We start from the raw sequence: 16,419 nt of genomic DNA, 5'->3' as shown, positions 1-16,419 counted from the left end.
AGTTTCGCTACGCAAGAAAGCAGGAAAAACTTAATGTTTCTGAAACAGAGACATTATGAAAGTGGATCGAAATCTATGAAAATACTGGCATGGAAACTGAAAAAGAAGATAGCAGAAAATACAATTCATAGAATTAGGGACCCAAGAACGAAAATGATAAAAAGTAAGCTAAGTGAAATTCAAGAAGCTTTTGAAGTGTTTTACGAAACTCTATATTCCAAAGTTCCAGGGGGAAGCATAACCCAAATTGAAACCTTCTTGAACTCTCTAGAGTTACCCACTTTAAGCGAAGAACAAAATAGAAGGATGACTGTTGACATAACTGAACTTGAATTAAAAGCTGCAATTAGTAGGCTTAAATTAAGCAAGTCACCAGGATCAGATGGGTATACGGCAGAGTGGTACAAAGAATTTAAAAATGAGTTAATTCCTGTTTAACTCCCCACACTGAACTGGGCTCTAAAAAAGGCACAAAGGCCACCCAGTTGGAAGGAAGCGATAATCTCAGCTATACCGAAAGAAGGCAAAGATAAAATGGAATGCGGGTCATTTAGACCAATATCCATTCTTAATGTAGATTATAGGTTATTTACCTCCATCATGGCCAAACGATTAGAGGAGTTTCTACCCATACTGATACGTAATGATCAGACAGGTTTTATACGACAGTGCAAGATTCAAGACAATATACGAAAGACACTTCACATTATGGATCATATACAAAAAAAAATAAAATTGAAGCAATAATGATAAGCGTGGACACTGAAAAAGCATTTGATTCAGTTAATTGGAATTTTCTTTACAGAGTTTTACATAGATTTGGTTTCCAAGACACAATTATTAAAACTATACAGGCACTATATGACAATCCTACTGCTAGGATTAAAATCAATGGATATTTATCAAATAGTCTTACCCTAGAAAGGGGCACAAGACAGGGTTGTGCATGGTCACCACTACTCTTCGTGCTATATCTGGAACCATTAGCTCAATACATCAGACAGAATGAAGAAATCAGGGGAATTACTATTAAAGGGACAGAGCATAAATTGGCTTGTTATGCGGATGACATTTTGATCTATCTAGGGCAACCAACATACTTTTTACCTAATTTGATGCAATCCTTTGAACAATATGGTCAATTATCAGGATACAAGATCAACATAGATAAAACCCAATTACTTTCATATTACTATAGCCCACCAAGAGAAATTGAAAGTCGATACCCCTGGGCATGGCACACAGAGTCTTTCAAATATTTGGGCATCATTATGCCAAAAGATTTGGCAAAATTATCAGAATGTAATTATCAACCTTTATATAAAAAATTAAGGAAGATGTGGCAAGATGGAACCTGATTCCTTTTCTCAGTCTCAGTTCAAGGATTGAGTCTATTAAAATGAATATACTGCCCAGACTGTTATATCTCTTTCAGACCCTACCAATAGAGATTAATCAAAATCAATTCAATAAATGGAACAAGATGCTATCAAGGTATATTTGGCAGCGTAAAAGGCCTAGAATTCATCTCAAAACTTTGCAATTAGCAAAGGAAAAGGGGGGATGGGGCTTGCCTTCTCTTAGAGATTATTATTTTGCAGCACAGTTGAGAGCTGTGATATGTTGGTGCAACCCATCATATGACGATCAATGGAAAAACATTGAGGAGCGGGTACTTCCCATCCCCATACAAGCAATTTTGGCTGATAACAACCTGCAAAGGTACATAAATACTATTGATAACCCATGGATGAAATTGACTCTTAAAATATGGAAAACTACTATAAAAGAATATAATCTAGAGGGAGATATTGCAATTCTTAAATGGTGTGCATATGACTCTGATTTTACATCAAATAAATTGGATGCTAGATTTAAGGACTGGACAGCTAAAGGAATAACAGTTCTTTGCAACATAATGAAAGAAGGAACGCTGTTCAGTTTTGAAATGCTTAGAGAGAAACACTTATTAGAAAAACAAGATTTTTATCGGTATTTACAGATGCGACAATATGTTAATAAGACGCTTAAAAATGTAACCAAGGCAAATATATGCTTGATAGAGCTCTTTAGAAAAGCATATAATTCAGATAATGGTGGTAGAATCATTTCAAGCATGTATAAGGGGCTGTCAAATCTTAAAACACATTCGACTTCATACATTAAAACGAAATGGGAGAAGGAAGGAGGGATAATTATATCTGAGGAAGAATGGACAACAATATGGAGATATCAATGGAAGTGTACCAATTCACAGAAATGGAGGGAGTTTGGATGGAAAAATTTGATAAGATATTTTATTACACCCTCTCAGAAATCTCATTATGATAGTAACCTCCCTGTTTGCTGGAGAAATTGTGGAAATCAAAATGCAAATCATTATCATATTTTTTGGGACTGCCCTGTTATCAAAAACTATTGGAGGGGGATGCACAATGCCTACAAGACATCTTTAAACGTGAAATACCCTTGGAGAGTAAGACCATATATTTTGGATATATACCTCAAGAATGGTTGAAAAGAGATAAATATTTAATGAATATACCATTGGTGGCTGGTAAAAAGACTCTTACTAGGAAATGGTTATCACAGGAGAGCCCAACTTTAAATACATGGATGGAAATTACAATGGACATTTACGAAATGGAGAAGATAACAGCATCTGTTAGTCATAAGCTGGAACAATTTGATTCATACTGGGAAAAATGGTTTAACTACATAATGCCTCATAGACCTGATTTTATTCTCACAAATCAATGAATCTGTTGTTAAAAAAAGATCACTCCCTACTTGTACATAGTTCTTTCCTTTTGCTTGTTTTTTCTTTCCACTCTTTTCTATAAGTGTATATCTAGGATAAATACTTTGTGGAGATTTGTGATATATATGATTATATGATGTATATGTACAATGTCTGAAATACATCTTATGGAAATGTTAGTTTGATGAACTTCAATAAAAAAATAAATTACAAAAAAAAAGAATCTCAACCTAAATTTTGGTGCTTAAATCTCTGGAGTTGGGCATTTATTATCAAAGTATGTATACAATAGACAATAGACAGTAGATGCTGGAGTAGGCCATTCAGCCCTTCTAGCCAGCACCACCATTCACTGTGATCATGGCTGATCATACACAATCAGTACCCCGTTCCTGCCCTCTCCCCATAACCCTTGACCCCGCTATCTGTAAGCGCTCTATCTAACTCTCTCTTGAATGCATCCAGAGACTTGGCCTCCACTACCTTCTGGGGCAGAGATTCCACATATCCACCACTCTCTGGGTGAAAAAGTTTTTCCGCATCTCTGTTCTAAACGACCTACCCCTTACTCTTAAACTGTGGCCTCGAGTTCTGGACTCACCCATCAGCGGGAACATGCTTCCTGCCTCCAGTGTGTCCAATCCCTTAATAATATTATATGTTTCAATCAGATCCCCTCTCATCCTTCTAAATTCCAGTGTATACAAGCCCAGTCGCTTCAATCTTTCAACATATGACAGTCCCGCCATTCCGGGAATTAACCTTGTGAACCTATGCTGCACTCCCTCAATAGCAAGAATGTCCTTCCTCAAATTTGGAGACCAAAACTGCACACAATACTCCAGGTGGGGTCTCACCAGGGCCCTGTACAGCTGCAGAAGGACCTCTTTACTCCTATACTCAATTCCTCTTGTTATAAAAGCCAGCATGCCATTAGCTTTCTTCACTGCCTGCTGTACCTGCATGCTTGCTTTCATTGACTGATGTACAAGAACACCTAGATCTTGTTGTACTTCCCCTTTTCCTAACTTGACTCCATTTAGTAATCCGCCTTCCTGTTCTTGCCACCAAAGTGGATAATCTCACATTTATCCACATTAAACTGCATCTGCCATACATTTGCCCATTCACTAAACCTGTCCAAGTCACCCTGTATTCTCAGAACATCCTCCTGACATTTCACACTGCCACCCAGCTTTGTGTCATCAGCAAATTTGCTAATGTTACTTTTAATCCCTTCATCTAAATCATTAATGTATATTGTAAACAGCTGCGGTCCCAGCACCGAACCTTGCGGTACCCCACTGGTCACAGCCTGCCATTCCGAAAGGGACCCGTTAATCGCTACGCTTTGTTTCCTGTCAGCCAGCCAATTTTCAATCCATGTCAGTACTCTGCCCCCAATACCATGTGCCCTAATTTTGCCAATTAATCTCCTATGTGGGACTTTATCAAAAGCTTTCTGGAAGTGCAGGTACACTACATACACTGGCTCTCCCTTGTCCATTTTCATATTTACATCCTCAAAAAACTCCAGAAGATTAGTCAAGCATGATTTTCCCTTCATAAATCCATGTTGACTCGGACTAATCCTTCTACTGCTATCCAAATGTGTAGTAATTTCCTCTTTTATAATTGACTCCAGCATCTTTCCCACCACTGACGTCAGGCTAACCGGTCTATAATTCCCTGTTTTCTCTCTTCCTCCTTTCTTGAAAAGTGGGACAACATTAGCCACCCTCCAATCAGCAGGAACTGTTCCTGAATCTACAATATACAACCTTGAGATTCATCTCCCAAAAGACAGCCATGAAACAAAGAACCCATTAAAAAAAAAGCAACACACATAAAATGCTGGTGGAACACAGCAGGTCAGGTAGCATCTATAGGAAGAAGTACAGTTGACGTTTCGGGCCGAGACCCTTCGTCAGGAGCCATAAAAAAAAGATCGCTGAACACCCAATGTACAGAGAGAAAAAAACCTATCATGGAAATAATGGCCGCAAGCAAATAGCGTTCTGAACAGAGGTCCACAAAGAGAGTCCGAGATTCATAGACCAGCGCAGAGCCAAGTTAGCGTTGCAGAGCAGCGAGCTAAACCTGCCCATCCCTCAACACCCTGACCTTTTCAATCTGGTCTGGTGCCTAAATCGACGCCAAAACATCAAGTTCAATTGTTTCAATATGCTCTGGTGCCTGGACCTCGTCACCACGATTTGACCTGTACCTGACCTTTCCAATTCGGCATGGTGTTTAGATCATTGTCTAAACATTGGGTTCAGTCGCCTCGATACGCTCTGGTGCTCGGACCCTGCTGCCTCGATTTGGCCTGAAACAATCTTTCCAATTTGACATGGGCACTTAAGTCAATTAAACCTCGGGTCTTCCTCGCTCTCAATGACAGGCCTGATGCCTTGCCTCACTTAGACTACGTCAAATTGCCCCCAAGTCCAAGGGGAAGTTACAGATATTATTTGTGATGATTGTTTGCCAGAAGAAGTGTGATTAATAAAGTATTTAGTTGTTTTCCTTGTTTCATTAGAACCAGCCAGAAATCACTGAGATTCACCTGCGCCATCTTAAACCAGAAATTATGGATCTATTGAGTATGCCTGCAAGAAATTGAATCTCGGGGCTGCATATGTGACATATATGTACTTCAATAATAAATTCACTTTGAACTTTGAAATTTTTCAAGAGCTTGCATTCAGCTAATAGCTCCTCTTAATGCCTGAGCATGGCAACAAAGATGAATGATAAAGAACACACAAATGCTCGGCACTAAGTGGTACACATTCCAGCACCATCAAGTCAAATCAATTCAGTGAGGGGATACTTCTGTACAACAGGCTCAATAAGGCAACAGGAACTGGGGTACAAATATGATACAAGAAGTCACTCTCTAAAATGTTTAATGATCCCTTATTAAAGCAAGCACACTTAAAACTATTTATTTGAGGCTACTTGTACTGGGAAAAAGTTACTGTTTCAGGCAGGCCATTACCGGAATCAACCTACAGAAATCCCTTAGAGTAGATTTTAGGATAAGCACATTCAATACAAATAGAACTGTGTATTACCGCATGCTTAAGACTGTAATCTAGTTCTGTTAATTGAAAGCTGTTTTCTTGCACTGAATAAACTTGTATGATCTTGTCATTTAAAGTATATAGCCAACATTCAGTGGCCACTTTATTAGGTACACCTGTGCACCTGCATGTTAATGCAAATATCTAATCAGCCAAACATGTGGCAGCAGCTCAATGCATGAAAGCATGCGGACACGGTCACGATGGGGCACTGTGGTAGTGTTGCAATTAGCGCAACATTATTATAGCTCAGGGCATTGAAATTCAGAGTTCAATCCTGGCGTTCTCTGTAAGGAGTCTCTGTATGTCCTCCCTGTGGAATGTGTGGGTTTGTTCTGGGTCCTCCAGTTTCCTCCTACAGTCCAAAGACCTACTGGGTAGGTTAATTGGTCATTGTAACTTGTCCTGTGATTAGGTTAGGGTTAAATCAGGGTGGTCGGAGGGTTTGAAGGGTCCGTTGGGCCTATATCCCTAAATAAAATATGTTTAGTTGTTGTTCAGAATGGGGAAGAAATGTGATCTAAGTGACCTTGAAGTTGGAGTGAATGTTGGTGCCAGATGGGGTGGTTTTAGCATCTTAGAAACTGCTGATCTGCTGGGATTTTCACACACAACAGTCTCCAGAGCTTAGAGAATGGTACGATACACAAAATACACCCAGTGAGTGGCATCTCTGTGGATGAAAATGCCCTGTCAATGAGAGAGGTCAGAGGAGAATGGCCAGACTGGTTCAAGCTGACAAGAAGGTGACAGCAACTCAAATAACCACACATTACAAAATAAGTGTACAGAAGAGCATCTTTGAATGCAAAGCGTGTTGCACCGTGAGGTGGATATGGGGTCTACTCCGGTACCATATGTAAAGTGGACACTGGGTGTATATTAACAAGAGAAGAACAAGGGAACAAAGTTCTGGCCATTAATGTTGATCATGGTGGCTGCAGCTAATGTTCAAAGCTCAAAAGAAGTCCTTAGCACAGAGTCCACAGATTGTAAAATCAGCTCAGTGTTGGAGTGAGTGAAGTTACCCTCTCTGATTCAAGAGCCTTATGGTTGAGGGGCAATAACTGTTCCTAATTCTGGTGGTGTAGTACTTGAGGCTCCTGTACCTCCTTCCCGATGGCAGTAGCAAGAAGAGAGCGTAGCCTGGATGGTGGGGTCCTTGATGTTGGATGCTGCTTTCCTGTGACAGCACTCTGTGTAAATGTGATCAATGGTGGGAAGGGCTTTATCTGTGATGGGGTGGGAAGGGTTTTGTCTGTGATGGAGTGGGCAGTGCCCACTACTTTGTCTAGGCTTTTTTGTTCAAGGGCATTGGTGTTCCCATACCAGGCTGTGACGGAACCAGTCAGTATACTCTCCATCATGCATTTATAGAGGTTTGTCCAAGTTTTAGAAGACATTCCAAACCTGAAGGTAGAGATGCTGCCATGCTTTCTTTGTATGTCCCAACCCCAAAGTTTTACACTAAAAGCACCACTTTATACAACCTCAGGCATCTTGTACTCTTTGCTACATTTAAGTACAGAATCTATTGAAGAGCTTACTTCTTAATTTGCACTCAAACTACAGACAGTGAATTATTACATTAGCAATTATTCGCAAGTGGCTTATTTGCTTTGTGCTAACACCACTCTTGCCCCCCACCCCACCCGGTCTCCTGTGTAAAGAGGGACGCTCACCTGTTGTGTTGTTGCCAGGCAGTACTCCGCTGTGCTGAGGATGCTGCAAATGAGGCAGAGCTCCTCCAGTGTGAACTTGGCAACCTCCGAGCCTTCCTTCTCCTTCAGCAGACTGGAGATGGTCAAGCCAGTGCTGCTGCTTGTGGTCCTGAACAAAAAGAAAATGGTAATATGCACTATTGACAAGAGAAGAACACACACGTATAAAGTTCGACAGGCTGTGCAGATTCCAAGCTGAGATCTGTGCCATTCCCCTCAAAGTGAAACCCAACGGTTAGATTTTCTCCGATATTGCCCCTACAAACATTCAAAATCTAATTCATCTCATAGTCACCATAGTTTCAATAGGCTGAAGACCCAGTTTCCACACTATATTGTTTTCTGATTCTCTTTGATACATTCACAAATGCACTCAATATTACCAAATAACTTCACTCCCAGCAGTACTGAACTGATACCACAACCTGTCAACACCATTTCAAAGACTCTGCAACTCGCGTTCTTAATATTATTTATTAATTATTGTTGTGGGGGTTTTGGGCTATTTGTACATTGGTTGCTTCTCCGTCTTTGTGTGTAGCACGTCATTGATTCAATTGTGTTTCTTTGACTCTACTGTGAATGCCCACATGCAAATTAATCTCAGAGTAGCATATGGTGATGTAGAAGTTCAAAGTAAATTTGACATCAAAGTACATATATGTCGCGATGGACTACCCTGAGATTCATTTTCATGTGGCAAATAACCGCAAATACAAAGAAACGCAATAGAATCAATGAAAGTCCTCACACAACCAATTGGACAAACAACTACTGTGCAAAAGGCAGCAACCTGCAAATACAAAAAGAGAAAGCAAATAAAATAGTAATAACAAATAAATAAGCAAAAAATGTCAACAATGTGAGCTGAAGAGTCGTTAAAAGTGAGTCCATAAGTTGTAGGAACAGTTTAGTGACGCGGCAAGTGAAGTTATTCCCTCTGCTTCCAGAGCCTGATGTCTGAGGGGTAATAACTGTTCCTGAACCTGGTGGTGTGGATCCTGAGGCTCCTGTAGCTTCTTCCTGATGGCAGCAGCGAGAAGAGAGCATGGGCTGGACGGGTGGGGATCCTTGCTGATGGATCCTGCTCTCCTGTGACAAGCACTCCTTTTAGATGTGCTCAGTCGTGGGGAGAGCTTTATCCATGAAAGTCTGGGCTGTACATTGTGAATGTACTTTGATAATGAGTTTTCTTTGAATGAGACCAAGGTTAACTTTTCAGACTTTTTACAGACTAAAAATCCCTCAACAATCTATGAATGGAGTTTCAGATATATACATTTCATCAATACAAATACTGTTTTATATACATCTGCTTTACCTTTTCTTTGCCTGTGATTTCTATCCTTGGTAGAAGTTCAGATAAATAACTAGCCCAAGTGTTCTCCATGCTGCAATTTAGCCAGCCACTATGAGAGCATAAATTTTCACTGGTGTTCAGTGTTTGTTTTTCTCAAGTATTTTCAACCAAAGTATTTCTCTCCCTTACCCTTTCACCCCACCCTATACAAAATCAACAAAGTTAAGATTCAAAATTAACCATGTGGGACGTCTTAGATTCAACGGTTGATATCTCCATACATAGTGCACACTATTCATTAAGGCCATTACATTTTAAATGGTGATGTTCAATTATATTCCAATTGTACTGCCAACACAAGGAAGATGGGATGATTTCCCATATCATTTTTCACGCAGTGGGTTACTTTGAAGCAAATGTGTTCATTCACCATTATTAAGTCTTTCAGCTTCAATAACACTTCTAGATACCAAGAACAATGTTGAATAGAAAGCTTGCCAAAAATCTGCACACAACCTGACAACCTAAAGCTGTGTAGTACCATATATGGTAAAAATGATTGCAATCCATTCCAATTAAGACCAGTTGTTCTTTCTGCCTGCATTTGATGTACTGAATATCCCAGATATGGGTACAGCACAGTTTGGTAAGAACCTTTTGTTGACCCTATTAAATTAAAAAAAAATTGTGGTAGAACCCATTCCACTTTCCATCCACTACATTAATAGCATGAAAATCAACTGAGCTCCAGTGCTCAAAAGAAAGAAAACAGATGCTAGAAATCTAAAATAGGAAAATAAAATGCCAGAGTAGAAATGTGGTTTTCTCCAAAAATAATGAGTATTTAATGCATTTTTCTGTTTTTATTCTAATACTCCAATACTGCTCGCAGGCAACAGTTAATACCAAATGGAAAAAGAAGAAATTCCTTACATCCCTCTGAATGAGAAAGCCTAAAGTTGAATAATCTCAGTACAATACAGAAACCGAGTGGTATCTCAAAGATGCCACTTCAGTCTGATAATTCATTCTCATTCTGATTACTCACAGGTCTACACTTGGTCTTTTCTCCTTGGGGCGGCAGAGGATGAGAGGTGACCTGATAGAGGTGTATAAGATGATGAGAGGCATTGATCGTGTGGATAGTCAGAGGCTTTTTCCCAGGGCAGAAATGAAATGGTTGCCACAAGAGGACACAGGTTTAAGGTGCTGGGGAGCAGGTACAGAGGAGACGTCAGGGGTAAGTTTTTTTACTCATAGAGTGGTGAGTGCGTGGAATGGGCTGCCGGCAATGGTGGTGGAGGCAGATACAATAGGGTATTTTAAGAGACTCCTGGACAGGTACATGGAGCTTAGAAAAATAGAGGGCTATGGATAACCCTAGTAATTTCTAAGGTAGGGACTTGTTTGGCACAGCTTCATGGGTCGAAGGGCCTGTATTGTGCTGTAGGTTTTCTATGTTTCTAAGATATATTATTTATTGCAACACAGAGTGAAATAGGCCCCTCTGGCCCATTACGCCACACTGCCCAGCAATCCCTCAAATTAATGCTAGCCTAATCACGGGACAATTTACAATGCTCAATCAAGCTGCCAACTAGTATATCTTTGGACTGTGGGAGGAATCCAGAGCACCCATGGGGAGAACGTACAAACTCCTTTACAGTCAGTGGCTGGAACTGAACACGGGTCGCTGGTACTGTAAAGAGTTGTGCTAGCCTACGACACTGTGCCGCCTCTACACGTAGCTTAAAAAGAAATCTGCTTAGGCCGCATAGTGCAAGCTTGGCATGGACCTCGGATTAGAGGTTGCAAGCCATTCAACTTGACGTCACAGAGAACCCTGCAGCTGGACAATACCACCAGAGGACGTGGCTTCGTGTCGGGTTCCTGGCACAGTACAGCAGAGCGATGGGGAGAATGGGGTTCTCACTGCGGTCCTGGGCACAATACCACCAGAGGACGTGGCTTCGTGTCGGGTTCCTGGCACAGTACAGCAGAGCGGTGGGGAGAATGGGGTTCTCACTGCGGTCCTGGGCACAATACCACCAGAGGACGTGGCTTCGTGTCGGGTTCCTGGCACAGTACAGCAGAGCGATGGGGAGAATGGGGTTCCCACTGCGTTCCTGGGCACAATACCACCAGAGGAAGTGGCTTTGTGTCGGGTTCCTGGCACAGTACAGCAGAGCGGTGGGGAGAATGGGGTTCTCACTGCGTTCCTGGGCACAGCAGCGGTGTTTATAACATATCTCTCTCTATACAAGGACCTCATTTAGTGCTATTAACACTCATGTTCCTGAAAATGCATGCTGAGCACTGAGCCAAGCACCAGTATAAATCAAATTTTGTTAAAAAGAAAACAAAATGTCAGGGAGTTAACTTGAGCTTGGAATCTAATCTATAAATGAACCCAACAGTTATAAAAAGTCCAGGCTTTTTATCTGTAAATCTTTCTTCTCATGACATCTCAAGTATCCAGTATTTCCTATTTAAGCTGGGCCAGTTTATCCAGGATGCAGGTGCTCCATTCACTACACGTGGGGTAGTTTACTGAGGAATGCAGCTAATTGAGGTGGATTACACTGATTCGAGATGCCATTACTACAGATTTGAAATTGAGTATTCATTTGCAGTTGATTACAGAGGAAATCCTCTGCACGGCCATTTAAAAAAAATAATTTCATACTCACTTAGGCAGATTTCCAGAGAGGATTTTCCATGCATATTCTCGTAGGTATTTCTGGAAAATGGTGGTTAAAGCAATCATTGGCTCTCCAGTGCTGAGTTGTGAGCACTGCACCATGCATTTCTTGTAGTAGACAAATAAATCGGCACAGCTGGGGAGCACTACTCCCCCATCATCAGTGTTTGGCTTTGGAGGACCATGGGCTTTGAAATCTGCCACAAATTTGTCTATCAGTTCATTGAGATTCCTAGCAAGGAGAGAAGAAGAAGAAAAAGGAATAGTTTTATAAATACATTGAGAATATGATTAGATGTTAAAAATTCTTGTGACTGCACATGCAATCTAATGAAAGAGATCAAAAATATTTAACATTTGTTTTGTCTCCGTAACACGTAGCTTGATAAAACCTTATGTCATCAAATCTCAAGCAATCTGACTCAATGCAGCAAAGATTCACAGCAAAATATTTCAGACATATGGAGTAAGATGCCCTCCCAAAATAAAATTAATTTCTCAGCTTTTCCCTCTATTTCAAGTGGCATGGTAGAAGAATTTGGAAATCAAAGAGCAATCCATCATCCTTCTCACTGACAACACTGTTGTAGTGTCTAACATATAGTATGTATAGGAAGATGGTTTGCCAAATTATTAGTGCTGGATTCTCAGCAGGGTGCCATGGTAGCGAAGCAGTTAGCACAATGCTTCACAGCATCAGCAACCTGGGCTGAAATCTGCTGCTGTCTGTAAGGAGTTTGTATGTTCCCCCCGTGACCGCCGGAATTTAGAAGAATGCGGGGGGGGGGGTGGGAAATCTCATTGAAACCTACCGAATGTTGAAAGGACTAGATAGGGTGCACGTGGAGAGGATGTTTCTTATGGTGGAGGTATCCAGAACTAGAAGAAACAGCCTCAAAATTGAGGGGCGACCCTTTAGAACAGAGGTAAGGAGTAATTGTTGTTGACAGAAAGTAATAAATCTGTGGAATGCTCTGCCACGCTGGTGGAGGCCAAGTCCGTGGAAATACTTAGGGCGGAAGTTGATAGTTTCCTGATTGATCAGGGCGTCAAAGGATATGGCGAGAAGGCAGGTGTATGGGCTTGAGCGAGATCCGGGATCAGCCATGATGGAATGGCAGAGCAGACTCGATGGGCTGAATGACCTAATTCTGCTCCTATGTCTTATGGACAACTTAGGGTTCTTCTGGGTATTCCAGAGACCTCCTGCATTTCAAAGACATATGGGTTACGGTTAGTAAGTTGTGGGCATGCTACAATGGCACGAGTAGCATGGTGACATTTGTGGACTGCCCTCCTCCCTCCCCCCCCCAGCATATCCTTCAACAGTAACAATTGGTCATTGATGCAAACGGCACCATTCACTGTATGCTTCGATGTACACACGACAAATAAAACTAATCTTAGAATTACAGGGGCCCTTCTACACTGGGAATGTAAAATAAAACTCTGTTTTAATTTCACCAGAGTGACTTTTAAAAGTCACGTGTATCTCAACTTACTCTTTCGATACATTTACGGCAGAATCTGGAAGGGCCAGGTTCTTGAGCAGAATGCAACAACCTCCCTCACTCACTTAATCCTGTTTCTACCACAGATCGGAAAATAAGAAATAGAAGTAGGAGTGGACTGATTCCATCATGCAACAAGATCATGACTAATCTTTCGTCTCAGCACAACTTTGCTGCACTAAGCCCCATTTCTGCTTTCCCTTATTATCTAGAATCTTAGCAATCCATACCTTGCATCTAAAAATCCATAGATTCCCATAAGACCATAAGGTACAGGAGCAGAACTGAGCCATTTGGTCCATTGAGTCTGCTCCGTCATTTCACGATGGCTGATCCATTTCTCTCTCAGCCCCAATCTTCTGCCTTCAGCCCGCAAGGACCAGAACTATTAAATGCTCCTCATATGATAAGCCTTTCCAATCCCAGAATCATTTCCGAGAACCTCCTCTGAACCGTCTCCAACGTCAGCACATCCTTTCTTTGATAAGGGGCCCAAACTGCTCACGATACTCCAAGTAAGGCCTCACCAGTGTCCTATAAAGCCCCAATATTACATTCTTGCTGATCCTCTCAAAATGAATGCTAATGCATTTGCTTTCCTCACTACTGACTCAACCTGCAGATGCCTGTCTGAACAAAGCACTGTTCTCTTCCAGCTGTTCAGCAAAACGTTCCACTGAGTACCTAAGCGTTATCGTGGCCAGATTTTATTCCTGCTCTGTCATATGCAGGCAGAGCTTGCTCTGGACACAGGTAGAGGCACTATAAGGAAGGGAAAATCAACCTAAATTTCAATCACCCAGAAATACGTGCTAGCAGGATTTCTGGAGATGATCAAAAATTGAAACATTAGCTGATTTACCTTTCCACCTGTGTTTCCATTATTGCCCGGGCCAAGGTCAACTGACAATACCCAGAGACTGGACTGACACCTTACTTCCCTATTGTCCTGTTTATTACTTACTGTAATGCCTGCACTGTTTTGTGCACTTTATGCAGTCCTGGGTAGGTCTGTAGTCTAATGTAGTTTTCTCTATGTTGTAGTTTTTCTCTGTGTTGTTTTTTTACGTAGTTCAGTCTAGTTTTTGTACTGTGTCATGTAACACCATGGTCTTGAAAAAATGTTGTCTCATTTTTACTCTGCACTGTTATGGTCCATAGCAGTTATGGTCAAAATGACAATAAAAGTGTCTTGACTTGACTTGATTCACTGCAGAACTACTTTCAGCTGTGAAGACCATTCACATTAAAAAGATGGCTAACTCTATAAAAGTTATGACAGCAAGACACACAAAGGTTCCTGGTACTGGTGCGAGTGGGAACTGTACATAACACCGTCAAGGAGGATGGATGGGGGAAAAAAACTGCTAAAAGGAAACAAAACTGTACTTTATTTACCAATAATTATTTATGGGGAATAAAACTACGTCTTGATTCCTTACTGTGTCTTCAGTTTAACAATGTTATTTTGAAACACCCATACCACAAATATCAACGCAGCACATTAGCCTAACTTCACAGCACCAGCAATCACTGACTGCTGTCCGCAAGGAGTTTGTTTGCTTTTCCCATGACTGTGTGTGTTGTCTCTCACATTCCGAAGATGTACGATTAGGGCTAGTGAGTTACATTGGCTTCAGAAGCATGGCCCAGCTCAATCCTCTCTTACTTGATTTGTTTTGCTGCAAACAATATATGTTTCGATGTACATGTGACAAATAAAGTTAATCTAGTTATATGACTAATTCAGTGGCAAGACAGATGATAACAGCAAGGATAAATGTATAAGCAAAACTGAAATAGAGTTCACAGACAAATTAAGAGAAAGAGATGTTTGCTATTTCACAAAAGGCAATTTTGAGCTACACTGGTCCAGATTTGGGCTAGATTAATGCAAAGTATCTGGAGCACAGATTTCAGACTGAGGTTAGAAATCTTGGAACCATGCCAAGGAGGGGGGTAATCTTGCCCATATGTTGTCCTACCACAAAAACTCTGAACCCAAGCATCAGCTATTTATGGGAGATATTCTTCAATGCACATTGGCAATTTGTGCTAAATTGGTCATATTCAGGTCATCCCTCCAGGGGCCCATCAGTTACATTTGGTTTAATCTTGGCAACAAGGATTTCTTTAAAACACTGGAAAGGTAAAGCTTCTCTGGATGCAAGACAATGGATAAATAGCTGATGGATATGTCTATAGTTCAAAGCCCAGAGTCGCAAAGAAATAATAGTAAACTTGCTGATTCTGCACAATGTGACAGAAAGAAAAAGTAGAACATTAATGTAATTTATTATTTTGGTCTAGTGCAATTTTTGGAATCTGAAAAAAAAAGAGAATAATGTGAGGTTAATTTGTCTTAAGGTAAAAGATTAAATAATACCCAGAGATAAAAACTACTTTTAAAATATTTGGTTATGAAAAAGTTTCTCCGTTTGTGCAGAAGAATTTGAGGACCACAAGAACATTATTGGATTGATGTTAGATCCAATCTAAACCTAACTGATTTCAATCCAATTCTGAAGCAGAATTTCCAAATCAAAAGAGAGAGAAAGGGAGAGAAATATATATTCAGAACTTGATCCCTTTAGATTACTGCATGAGACTACAGGCAGATCTTGGAGAGTTAAAGCATAATTTTTGTACCAAAAACATTTTCCATTTTACTCAGATTACTGCCAAATAAAACAATATTCTTTGACTTATATTTCCAAAGCTACATCTGCAACTTAAATAAAGTAGTTTGATAAGGCACCTTCGTAAGTGTTTTCTTATCCTAATTATTATCAACAAATCCACAAGTGGTACAATTATGTTCAAAGGAACAAACTATAATGTTAGAAGCTTTAACTATGTATTAGGCAGAAGGAATCTTATCACAGCATTAAACATTAGGGTGACGTGGTAGCACAATTAGTCTCACAGCTCTACAATCTCCACTCCAGTGCTGACTGTGTGGAGTCTGAATGTTCTCTCTGGGTTTCTTTTGGTGCTCTGTTTCATTCCCACATCCCAAGAATCTGATGGTTAGTGGGATAACTGTCTACTGTAACTTATCCCTGGTATGTAAGTAATTGATAGAATCTGGGGCCCGTTGATAACAACTGGATCCTTGACTTTCTCATCAAGAGCCTGCAGTCAGTGTGTTAGGGCATTCTCGGGTTTAGGACATATAGTGAATATTGACTTCAGCAACCAACCTTCAGATTTGAATATACATTGAAGATTAAATCTAAACTGCAACTCTGAACAATAGGTTCCTAAAAACCATAAGACACCACAGTTAATTGGAAGACCTGACAACACTGATTTAAATTTGACCTAGCATTTGGG

General features: G+C 40.6%; 1 protein-coding gene across 2 annotated transcripts in view; it reads right to left on the bottom strand.

Annotated features, from left to right (window-relative positions):
- Positions 1 to 16,419, bottom strand: part of vps53 (VPS53 subunit of GARP complex) — a 274,043-nt gene that overhangs the window by 102,715 nt on the left and 154,909 nt on the right. For both annotated transcript variants that reach the window (XM_059973414.1, XM_059973415.1), the window contains exons 14-15: positions 11,562 to 11,804; positions 7,533 to 7,680 (exon numbers count right to left, since the gene is read on the bottom strand). In XM_059973414.1, coding sequence (XP_059829397.1) covers positions 7,533 to 7,680; positions 11,562 to 11,804 — 391 coding nt within the window. The remainder of the gene's footprint in view (positions 1 to 7,532; positions 7,681 to 11,561; positions 11,805 to 16,419) is intronic.

Source organism: Hypanus sabinus, chromosome 6 (genome assembly GCF_030144855.1).
Source record: "Hypanus sabinus isolate sHypSab1 chromosome 6, sHypSab1.hap1, whole genome shotgun sequence".
Lineage (NCBI taxonomy): Eukaryota > Metazoa > Chordata > Chondrichthyes > Myliobatiformes > Dasyatidae > Hypanus > Hypanus sabinus.
Note: the sequence above shows the minus strand (reverse complement) of the source record. Positions and strands in the feature narration are given on the sequence as shown.